The 11,977-nt window shown below is 37.7% G+C and overlaps 1 protein-coding gene across 2 annotated transcripts in view; it reads left to right on the forward strand.

The window, feature by feature from the left end:
- Positions 1 to 9,183, forward strand: part of OSTM1 (osteoclastogenesis associated transmembrane protein 1) — a 35,982-nt gene extending 26,799 nt beyond the window's left edge. Inside the window, exons 5-7 of one of the 2 annotated variants that reach the window (XR_002730379.2) lie at positions 975 to 1,140; positions 5,845 to 7,514; positions 8,769 to 9,183. Coding sequence is in view for 1 of the 2 variants with exons in the window: in XM_023205964.2 (XP_023061732.1) it covers positions 975 to 1,140; positions 5,845 to 5,900 (222 nt within the window). In the remaining variant the exon portion in view is untranslated. Of the gene's footprint in view, positions 1 to 974; positions 1,141 to 5,844; positions 7,849 to 8,768 lie in introns of those variants that run through there. The other variant, XM_023205964.2, reaches the window with a different exon arrangement.
- The last annotated feature ends 2,794 nt before the right edge of the window (positions 9,184 to 11,977 follow it).

Below are 11,977 nucleotides of genomic sequence, written 5' to 3' on the forward strand. Positions count from 1 at the left end.
TTGCACCACCGCACTCCAGCCTGGGCAACAAAGTGAGACTCTGTTTCAAAAAAAAAAAAAAGACGTTTCTGGATTTCACTACCTGTTTTAGAAGCCATTCCTCAATAACTTCCTATTCCATTGTTTTATTTTCTTATATCTGTTACCATCTGATAATATTTGTTTATAGTCTGTCTTCCTCACTAAAATATAAGCCACATGAGGACAAGGACTTAGGCTTTTTTTGTTCACCATTCAGTATTTAGGACAGTCTAGCATATAAATGAGCTTAATAAACAAATTGAATGGTCAAAAAAATTTTTTTTTCTCCATTTTATAGCCTGCCTTTACATAGGGTGCCACTAGATGGCAGTCATGCCTTTTTAGGCACTATGATGCCTGAGTATTGGGACATCAGAGGAAACTGAGAAATTATTGGCTCAGAGTGGAGAACTTGAGGTCAAAATTAATAAGCGTAAGAATTGAGAATGAGTGTGAATTATCACAGCAGCTCAGAGGGAACTATAAGGACCAATAATATTTGAGATGGTTAAAAAGCACTTGAAATGAAATGTACAGTGTGGATTTTTGTTTGTTTTTACTGCTCCCTTCCTATTGCCTAAAACAGTACCTGGTTTCTAGTAGGCTCTCAATAAATAATAAATATTTTGTAAATGAATAAAACAGGGCCTAACTATATTCCTCTTCATACAAGTTCTCTGTTTGAATGTACAAATGGCTGACATTCTAGAATACTTTGGTCAGTGTTATGGACTTAGAATATGAAATTTCTGTATGGATATAAATTTATACAATGACTGTGAACCAGGTTTTTTTTCGTGGCAGAAGAAGTTGTCCTCAACTATCAGTAGGTTTTTAGAGGTATGTATTTAGTCTAAATTCTAGGTTCCTGTTTAGTTATTAGCAAAATGATTATAAGAAATTGAAGACAAGTTAAATATAAAATAGAATGATATTGTTTGTTCTTGTTCCAGATGAACATCACCCGAAAACTTTGGAGTCGAACTTTCAACTGTTCAGTCCCTTGCAGTGACACAGTGCCTGTAATTGCTGTTTCTGTGTTCATTCTCTTTCTACCTGTTGTATTCTACCTTAGTAGTTTTCTTCACTCAGAACAAAAGAAACGCAAACTCATTCTGCGTAAGTTTTTTACAATTATTTATTTTATAGATAAAAGCCTGTATTTTAAAAACTTAGACCTGTTTTAGAAATGATAACTACTCTGAGAACTCAAAGTGGATTAGCCTAAAAGGACTCTCTGCTTTAAATTTTACAGTCATGCTTACTGTGAAAAAGATCTGTGAAAATTTTATAAGCGTAGACAATATAAAGTTAAAACAGGGCCGGGCGCAGTGGCTCACGCCTGTAATCCCAGCACTTCGGACACTTTGGGAGGCTGAGGCGGGTGGATCACGATGTCAGGAGATCAAGACCTGGCTAACACAGTGAAACCCCATCTCTACTAAAGATACAAAAAATTAGCCGGGTGTGGTGGCACATGCCTGTAGGTCTAGCTACTCAGCAGGCTGAGGGGAGAGAATCACTTGAACTTGGGAGGCGGAGGTCGCAGTGAACCGAGATCGTGCCACTGCACTCTAGCCTGGGGGGGCAGAGTGAGAATGTCTCAAAAAAAAAAGTTAAAACACGGTGTCTTTCAGATGATTAAATTGAAAATGCTAGATTACCCCTGGAATAAGGTTGGCAACAACAGAAGAATAGCAACAGAGGCTTTGCACTCCTGACATGGCAATAGCAGGGAGATACAGACAGCTCTTAGATCCACTGGAGTTATGGGTCTTAGAACCACCTAAAAGTGTGGCAGGCAGGAAGAAACTATAGCTAACATACAGGCAGTTTGTGAACAAATGGGAATCGTAGTTCCAAGGAGATTACTTGACATAATAGTATATGCTCAATACATATTCATTCCCTTTCTTTCTCCCTATGAAATAGGCCAGAGCAAAAGAAGCACTAACTAGAGATCCCATCCAGCTAAAGAAGAGTGGCTTCTAAGTCACGTGGGTTTCTTGTTTATTATCAGAATGAAAGTATGGGCTTATGCTTTAATAATTTTAGTTTTTAAAAAAGAGAACTTTTTAGGGAAAAAAGTTAACTTTCTTTTCTCTCAAATACTGTTTGTAGTCTAGGAATGTATGATATAAAAATTCTTTTCCCCGTAAATTTCGATCACTGTTTCATCTAACTTTGCTTCTAATATATCTAACTTTTTAAAAAAGTTACCTGTAGATGAGTTTGAACTGAATTTGTAATGTTTCATCACCTTAAAATGCTACTAGAGGGGAGAGTCTTTGTCACGGGTGTATTTAGTAAAGCTTTTTGAAGGCTGCCAGCATTCTGTAAATATGTAGTAGCTCAGGTCCTTGAAGTACTTATTCAGAATAACAGCAAAATATTGTGGGCACCTCACCATTGAGAAACTATTTTTCAGAGCTTGGTATACTTTTAAAGTTTAGCATCTTATTTGCCTTGCAAACCTATTTAACTTTATGGAAAGTATTTACTACTTCTGATCAGGATTTTTTGTTTGTCGTCACAGTAAAAGTCACTACCAGTGTCACTATTTGCTATGGAAGCCACAAACCTTGTAGTCATTTCTTACTTCTTTTCTTTCTTTCATTTTTCCATTCCCACATTCCCCTCCTCATCCCCTTTTAATTCATTAGCAAGTATGCTGCCAGTCCTACTTAGTTAGTCTTCTGTCTCCCTCCACTGGTAAACCAAGCCATCTTCATCTCTCTCTTATTTATTTATTTTTTTTGAGACAGAGTCTCACTCTATCACCCAGGCTGGAGTGCAGTGGCACGATCTTGGCTCACTGCAACCCCATCTCCTGGTTTCAAGCTATTCTCCTGCCCCATTCTCCTGAGTAGCTGGGAGTACAGGCACATGCTACCACGCCCATGTATTTTTAGTAGAGACGGGGTTTCAACATATTGGCCAGGCTGGTGTCAAACTCCTGACCTTGTGATCTGCTCACCTTGGCCTCCCAGAGTGCTGGGACTACAGGCGTGAGCCACCGCACCTGGCCCTTCATCTCTTACCTGTACTAATGCAAGAGCCTCTTAACTGGTATCCCTCCTTCCATTTCTTGATCTACTAAAATCCATATGCCATATAGTGGCTAAAATAATTTTTTAAACACAAATTCACCATGTTTCTCTACTACTTGGAACCCTTAATGTGTTCCCATTGTACCTAGAATAAATCCAAACTTACTTTCCAGGGTCTGTTCTCCAAGCTGTACATGACCTGCCCCATAGCCACCTTTCTAAACTCGTCACATCCATTCTCCTCATTGCTCATGGTGCTGTGGACAGTCTGGTTCCTTTCTGTTCTTCTCTGCTACCAAGCTCATTCACACTGCCGCTTTTCCAAGGCCCTTCCCTCTTTCCTTACCTGGCTTCTTGCAAGCCAGGTCTTAGCTCTAAAGTTACTTGCTCAAAGAGACCTTTTATGACTCCCCAGTCTAAGAGTACACCCCTCCATTCATTTTTCTGTGCCGTCTTTCTTTAATGGCACTTAATCACTTAAGCTAATTTTAATTAAATAATAGGTTATTTAAATCATCTTCTTCATTTATTCTCTATTTGTTTGTCTCCCCTGCCTGGAGGGAGCAGCTGACTGCATTAGAGGTGTTGAAAGTCACCATTAGATGATCCCTGGGGTAGAATTTTAAAGGATGTGGGGATTTATCAGGTAGGGAATATAAAGGCAAGGAAGTTGTAGGTGTATGTACTCATTCGTATTTAACTTGGCCAGTTTATTAAGTCATTTGAAATTTAGTCAGAAGCTAGATCACTTCTAGTAGTTTTTAACAAAGTAATTCTCAAAAACCCAAACTATTGATTTGGTTTGCCTCCCAAATCTGCTGAAGGCTTAAGAAGTAGATTTTAGTTTAGGTCAATGTTTTTAGTTTAAGTTTTCCCTTTAGTTTAAGCTGAAGCAGTACACTGGTCCAGGAAGTCATGTTGTCATTTTCCACTTACAGTGGTGGTCAGGGGGACCCTGATGGAAACCAGAGACACTGGTAGGCCGGGCGCGGTGGCTCATGCCTGTAATCCCAACACTTTGGGAGGCCAAGGCGGGCAGATCACGAGGTCAGGAGATCGAGACCATTCTGGCTAACATGGTGAAACCCCGTCTCTACTAAAAATACAAAAAAAAAAAAAATTAGCTGAGCGTGGTGGCAGGTGCCTGTAGTCCCAGCTATTCGGGAAGCTGAGGCAGGAGAATGGCGTGAACCCGGGAGGTGAAGCTTGCAGTGAGCTGAGATCGAGCCACTGCACTCCAGCCTGGGCGACAGAGACGAGACTCTGTCTAAAAATCAAAAAATAAAAAATAAAAAATAAAAATAAAATAAGCAGAAACACTGGTTCTCATCCTTGGCTACATATCAGAATTATCTACAGAGCTTTAAAAAAAAGTACAGGTACTAGGGTCTCATTGCAGAGCTGCTAAATCATAACCCCTACCCAAGTTTTGTGAAGCTCTGAAGTAGGGACACTCTTAGTTACTCAGTATAAATGCGCTCACTGTGGGCATGATTGTTTTTCATTTCTAGAACATGAGAAACATTCATGTTTAACTGTAAGTACAAAACATATTACCAAGCCAAATAGCCATGATTTGTTTTTTTAACCCTAATGACTCAGTCTCATTAGCATCAAATCAGAATTGATGGTCATGTATTTTGTTAGCTGCCATATGTGTTTGTGTGTGTATATAACATAAAAGTCACTTTTCTTTGAGCATCTTTAAAGATTTTTTTCATAATGCAGGATTCCATAATAATATACAATTCACTTTTCTTTGAGGGTCATTAAAAATTTTTTTTTTTTTTTCCATTACAGAGTTCTTTCACTGAATTTTTTTTCACCTGAAAATAGAAGCAGTTGTATTTCTTTATTTTCAATATATATACCTTTCCTTTTCTTTCTCTTGCCTTGTTGCACTGGTGATAAATTAGTGGCATGATGTCGAGCAAGACCAGGTATTTTTGTCTTATTCTAGATCTTAGGGGGATCTTAGGGGGAAAAATCATTCAGTCTTTCACAATTAAGCATAATGATTGCTATAGAATCTTTGTATATGCTCTTTATCAGGTTGAGGAAGTTTTCACTGAATTCTTTTAAGAGAAATTTAGGCCGGGCACGGTGGCTCAAGCCTGTAATCCCAGCACTTTGGGAGGCCGAGACGGGCGGATCACGAGGTCAGGAGATCGAGACCATCCTGGCCAACACGGTGAAACCCCGTCTCTACTAAAAAATACAAAAAACTAGCCGGGCAAGGTGGCGGGCGCCTGTAGTCCCAGCTACTCGGGAGGTTGAGGCAGGAGAATGGCGTAAACCCGGGAGGCGGAGCTTGCAGTGAGCTGAGATCCGGCCACTGCACTCCAGCCCGGGCGATAGAGCGAGACTCCGTCTCAAAAAAAAAAAAAAAAAAAGAGAGAGAAATTTAGATTTGGATTTCTAACTTAGACTTTTAGATGTATAATTTTGTTATTCTACCTTATAGCGCTTTCATTGTCTAAGTATATTTATTTCACCTACATTACATATTTAAGATTGTGATGTTCAAGAAGATATAAATAATGTTGTTTTATTTGATACTGCTTCTAGCAAAGTCGTGCAATTTCTAACAAAGTTATGTTTTTTGAGGTTGGTAGAAAAAAGTTTTAATTAGGTTTTAATTCTTATAAGGCTGGAACTGTTAGGATTCAAACATAGAATTGATAGACAAATACTGTAGTTTACATAAAAATAGTAAATAATTATGTTTGATAATTAAATTTAAGTTAAAATACAATTCTTTTGATTTGTCTAGCCAAACGTCTCAAGTCCAGTACCAGTTTTGCAAACATTCAAGAAAATTCAAACTGAGACCTACAAAATGGAGAGTTGACATATCACGTGAATGAATGGTGGAAGACACAACTTGGTTTCAGAAAGAAGATAAACTGTGATTTGATAAGTCAAGTTCTTAAGAAATACAAGAACTTCAGATCCATTTTTAAATAAGAATTTTCCATTTTTCTTTCCTTTTCCACTTCTTTCTAACAGATTTGGATATTTTTAATTTCCAGCTGTAGCAATGTTATCTATTTTAATGTGTATTTGTAACAATAACAGAAGATGCAAGAACAATCATTATTTTATTTTATAGGCATTTTATCACTATTCTAGACTTCTGGTATTAATAAGAATAACATAAGTATCTCAAGTAGAAACGTTTTTGAAAACTAACATTTAAAAATTAATTGGTTACAGCAAATACTTTGAAAAAGAAACGTACTTGTCAGGAAGTAGCACGCCTAAAGATTAATTACTCCCTATTGCAGTATTATTATTATTATATATATAGTTAATATGTTGTACATCACAATAATATATAATTCAGTCTCTATTTTCCCTAGAGTCATTTTTGAAACCACTGATTCCAGACCTCCCTAACAATTTTTAGAAGTAGTAAGCCACATTACATTTATCTTTGTAAAAAGATTTATGGTAGCTGGTTTCTTACTTGACTTTTATAAATAGTATTTTACATCTTATTTTTTGCCTTTATTTCATAACTAATTTAAAAATCACTGGATTGCTTTATTATATTCAGGGCAATATGGATTATTTTTATACCAAGGATTTGCATCATGAATTACATTAAGTTATTTGGCAATTTATAATTTATTACTACTTTAAATCAAATGTAGCATTATCACACTATATTTAAATTGTCATTTTTTTAAAGGAATATTTTCCTCTTGAGATATGTAGAGCATTTGGGAGCAGACAGAAAGGAGGGGTAAAGCCAGCTTAAGGTTCAGCAAGCAGACAGGGACCTGAGAGGATACTCACTATAAGACTGTTGGACAGTGGTGTGTATTGAGGGCGTGAATTGGAATGATAGTCTCATACAGAAAGCAGTGAGATTAAGATGATCCTTATCTTTTCTAAATTTTTCAATCAGATGAAAGTGATACGATTGAAATGAAATCACATATTTCATGCTCAGAAATTCTATTTTGGTATGTTTGTATTAGCCTTTAAAAAAAAACACTTCATTTCAGAATTGTTCACAATTTTATTTCTTAGGTTTTTAGAGTTCAGGATTTCATTTATTAATTTCTTCTTGCTTTTTTGGTGGAAATAGGCTTTGTTGTAAACATTAAGAATATAATATCTCCTCTATATAGAAACAAGAGTTTTGTTAAATAATAAGAGAATTTGAATCCCTTCCTATAGTATAAAATGCTCTATAGGGAGACGAACTGTTTCTTTTTTCTTTTATGTTTACCATATATGTGGAGCGAAAGATAAGGCTCTTGGATGTGTAACATACTCAAAAGCTGTTATACTTTCTCCGATCTGCTGTGATCCACTGAAAATGTGCTGGAGTTTGTTCTGCTGTCACTGTTCATGCTGCTGGAACTTAGCACTGTCTTGATTTGAAGCATTTGATTGAGAGCCATTGGAAGCAATCTTCATTAATGCAGATAAGTAAGTGGTGACTTTTTGAGCACCTTTCAGTATTACGTATTTGTAAAAACCATTGTTTTTGGATATAAAGCTAATAAGCACTTTAAAAAGGAAAAGGCAGCCTTTACTATTTTTTCTGGTTGAGTCATTGCTCCTTAGACATAGCATCAGCAATAGATTTCAAAGATAAGTATTAAGCGCTACCCTAAAGTATGTACATTTTTCATTTTGTCATATTGAAAAATTATTTGCATAGTTCTGAATGCTGAGAGGCTGCTTATATGTATTCAGAAGAATATCTTTAAGTGTTTTTTTGACACGTTAAAATAAAGGAAATAAAATAAGGAAGTTGTAAGCTTTATTTAGATTTTTAAATACATTTTTAAATTTTCAGATGTAGTTTAACATCACATTTCAGTTTTTCAGGTGTTGAGTTTGGATGCCTACTTTTACGAGTACCATCAGCTGGACACAGTGTCTCACACCTGTAATCTCAGCACTTTGGGAGGCTGAGGCAGATCGCTTGAGCTCATGAGTTCAAGACCAGCCTGGGCAACATGGCGAAACCCTGTCTCTACAAAAAATGCAAAAATTAGCTGGGTATGGTGGTGAGTGCCTGTGGTCCCAACTACTTGGGAGGCTGAGATGGGAGGATGTCTTGAGCCCGGGAGGTGGAGGTTGCAATGAGCCGAGATCATACCACTGCACTCCAACCTGGGCAATAGAGCCAGAGCTTGTCTCAGAAAAAAAAAAAAAAAAAAAGTACCATCTATCTTAAATTTTGCTGCAAATAAAAATGTACTTTGGATTATTTATTTATTGTTGAACTTGAGAGAAATAACATCAGATATATTTTTTGTTTTTTTTGATAATTAATTTTTTTTTTTTTTTTTTTTTTGTAGAGACAATGTCTTACTGTGTTGCCCAAGCTGGCCTTGAACTCCTGAGTTCAAGTGACCTCCTGCCTCAGCCTCCCAAAGTGCTGGGATTACAAGCATAAGCCACCACCCCTGGCTGAACATCAGATATTTTAAAGTGTAGCCCAGAGTCTAGCTGGTAAATGTTACTTATATTGGGACTAGTATTTTGTAATGTTTCTGGGATATGCTTCCTATAAAATGAAATGTTTTCCTGGAACGAAACTAGTTAGGATTGCATTCCTGGCCAAAGACATGACATCATATAAGTAATAGACATCACCAGCAGTGAATTTTGAAAAGCAAAAAATACTATTAACCTATATAACCATTTAAAATGGAAAAAATTGTATTCCAGGTACCTCTATTTTCTGAACTAGAAGAAACCTTAGAGGCCATCTGATCATAGAGTCCCAGAACTGAATAGATCCCTAGAGACTACCTAGTCTGACTTTCTCTCTACTGCATGGATTCCTCTAAAAAGTGTGTCACTTATTTCCCTACCTTATTAACTAAAGAAGCAGAACATCATAGAGCTCTTTATTTATAACAGGCATTCCTTGATAATCAACTCTAAAATGGAGACTTGAGATGCTTAAATACTGTACTACTGTGCTTATTTTATAAAGAGTTCATAAAATGATAGTATTGGTTATTTTAAAAGGGCTTTGGCTTATGCTGAATTGTATATGTGCACCAAAGTGTTACAACTCTACTAAATTTCCTTGTTCTAAACTATTATATTAGCTATAATAAATATTAGTCATACATGTTACATGTTTAATGACCAATACTTTCTTTGTCTCCTTGGAATTAAGGAGGGCTTTTAAAAGATAATTTGACTGATCCATGCTTCTTATAGTGTGGAGCTTTTCAATAGTGATTTTTTAAATATGTTTTTCTTGTGATCAACAGGTATGTTTAAAAACATGCTGGGTGCAGTGACTCAGACCTGTAATCCCAGCACTTTGAGAGGCTGAGGCGGAGGATCACTTGAGCCCATGAGTTTGACACTAGCCGGGGAAATATAGTGAGAACTTGTCTACAAGAAATTAAAAAACTAGCTGAGCATGATGGTGTGTCCCTGTAGTCCCAGCTACTCAGGAGGCTGAGGTGGGAGGATCACTTGAGTCTAGGAGGCAGAGCTTGCAGTGAGCCAAGATTGTGCCACTATACTCCAGGCTGTGTTACAGAACAAGACGCTGTCTCAAAAAAAAAAAAAAAAAAAATTCATCTGAGTACCCCAATGCAATCAAAACATTTCAAAGCTTTAAAATGAATGATGTTGGGTACAGTGACTCCTGCCTGTAATCCCAACACTTTGGGAGGCTGAGGCAGGGTGATCACTTGAGGCCAGGAGTTCAAGATCAACCTGGGCAACAAAGTGAGACCCCCATCTCATATTTTGAAAATTAAAAAGTTAAAAGTAAAACGAAAAAAAAAAACTAAAATGATAGGCTCATTTTAGCTAGAAATTGTGGTAATTCCTCCATTGTCTTAAATGCTCAGGATCATGTCTGAAAGATTTGCCCAATAGCATTGGAAGTGGAAAATAATTCAACTGTAATTTCTCAGAATAATTGTATACAACTAGAGTATAGATAGGCAGAATGAAAATTATTAGTTGCTTGTCCTGTTTTGACTTCTGAAACAGAAGAGTGGTCACACAAAGGTAAGAGGAGGGCCGGGTACGGTAGGTCACGCCTGTAATCCCAACACTTTAGGAGGCTGAGGCTGGTGGATCATTTGAGATCAGAAGTTTGAGACCATCTTGGCCACATGGTGAAACCCCATTCTACTAAAAATTAGCCAGGCGTGGTGCGTGCCTGTAATCCCAGATACTCAGGAGGCTGAGGCAGGAGAATCACAGGAGGTGGAGTTTGCAGTGAGCCGAGATGGCACTACTGCACTCCAGCAAAAAATAAAAAGAAAGGAGGAAAAAGCTACTGTCACTGTATTGGGTATCTTTAGAGGCAGCGGCCCACAGAAGAAAGCTTTGCAGCCATCCTTCTTTCCAGAGAGGATCAGCTATTTCTTCCTTTTCCTCTCTCTCCTACTAGTACCTCATTTTCTACATTGGTTTGTAGTGCTATTGCCAGTAACATAATAGGAGCTGAGCTACAAAGGGCTTGCTTGGCCTTGGCTTTTTGAAACCCTCTTTACATCTTGGCTGTCCTCCATTAAATAAGGCACAATGTTTATTTGTATAACCCAGAGACTCTGAGCAGTCAAAATCCAACACCCACCCACCTCCCTCGCCACCCCATGCTCATGTTCTCTCTTACTGTGACAACTAGTATAAGGATAGCATAAAGAAGGTAAGTAAGCAAGTAGAATCTCTAGATTGAATTTCCACTACCCGCAGTCTTGACTCCGTCCTGTGATTCCTGAATGTATATGAGGGAACTAGAGGTAGCAGCCTACACGGAAAAGGGAAGTTGGGAGTCACTTGTCTTGAAGAGTGTATGCGTAGAAATTGTAAAATTAGATTATATGTTTTTAAGCTTTTGGGAAATGATGGAGATTATGGAAAGGATTGAAGTTCTGCTTGACCTTGCACTGCTTGGCACATTTGGCCCACCATCCATTCAGGACTTACCCCTTGCTTCAACTCAGTATCTCAAATAGGAGCACATGGGTGTTTGGCTACTTCAGTTCCTCCTGGGTCTGTGACCTCTGCATTAGCAGATTATTTGTTCACCTTCTTCTTCCTGTCTCCCGATATCACAATAGATGAAATCATAGGAACTATCCTTTGTAGTTTGGCTAGTGTCACAATCTGTACCATTCATTCTATGTCTTTGAGACATTGGGGGATAGGTACTTAGGTGGGCACTGCAGTTATGCAATTTTGCTTGTAACCAACTCCACTGTGCTGAAAGTTATTTAGAGAATGTAGTCTCTGATGTGGTCTGGCTCTGAAAAATCCATTTTAGGTTTGGGGACCTTGCTTATTGATGGCCTGATTTCAAGAGGCATACCCATGTCATTCTGGCTCTCAGGTGCACCCCAGCACCTTGCATCTAAGCCCTATCATTTACTCTTGTTCCCACAGTACCACCATCTTCTTCTCAACTCTAGCCCTGATTAGCCTTACCAACACCAAGATTTCAAGTGACCTAATAGGATTGTGGTAAAGTCTAAGTTTTCTAATATTTTAAAGAAATTACTCCATTGCCTCCTGGCTTGCAAAGTTTTTGTTGAGAATACTGCTGTAATTCTAAATTTTAGTCATCTATACATAATTTTTTTTTTCTTGTTGCCTTCTAGATATCCTTTTTTTAAATTTTCAGCAGTTAAACTATGATGTGTCTTTTTTTGATACAAGATTGATTCTGTTGCCCTGGCTGGAGTGCAGTGGTGTGACCTCAGCTCTCTGCGACCTCTGCCTCCTGGGCTCAAGCAATCATCTCACCTTAGTCCCCTAAGTACCTATAATTACATGCATGTGCCACCATACCCAGCTTTTTTTCTTTTCTTTTCTTTTCTTTTTCTTTTTCTTTTTCTTTTTTTTTTTTTGTACAGCTGAGGTTTCACCATGTTGCCAGACTGGTCTGGAACAACTGT

The sequence above is a fragment of the Piliocolobus tephrosceles genome, chromosome 5 (genome assembly GCF_002776525.5).
Source record: "Piliocolobus tephrosceles isolate RC106 chromosome 5, ASM277652v3, whole genome shotgun sequence".
Lineage (NCBI taxonomy): Eukaryota > Metazoa > Chordata > Mammalia > Primates > Cercopithecidae > Piliocolobus > Piliocolobus tephrosceles.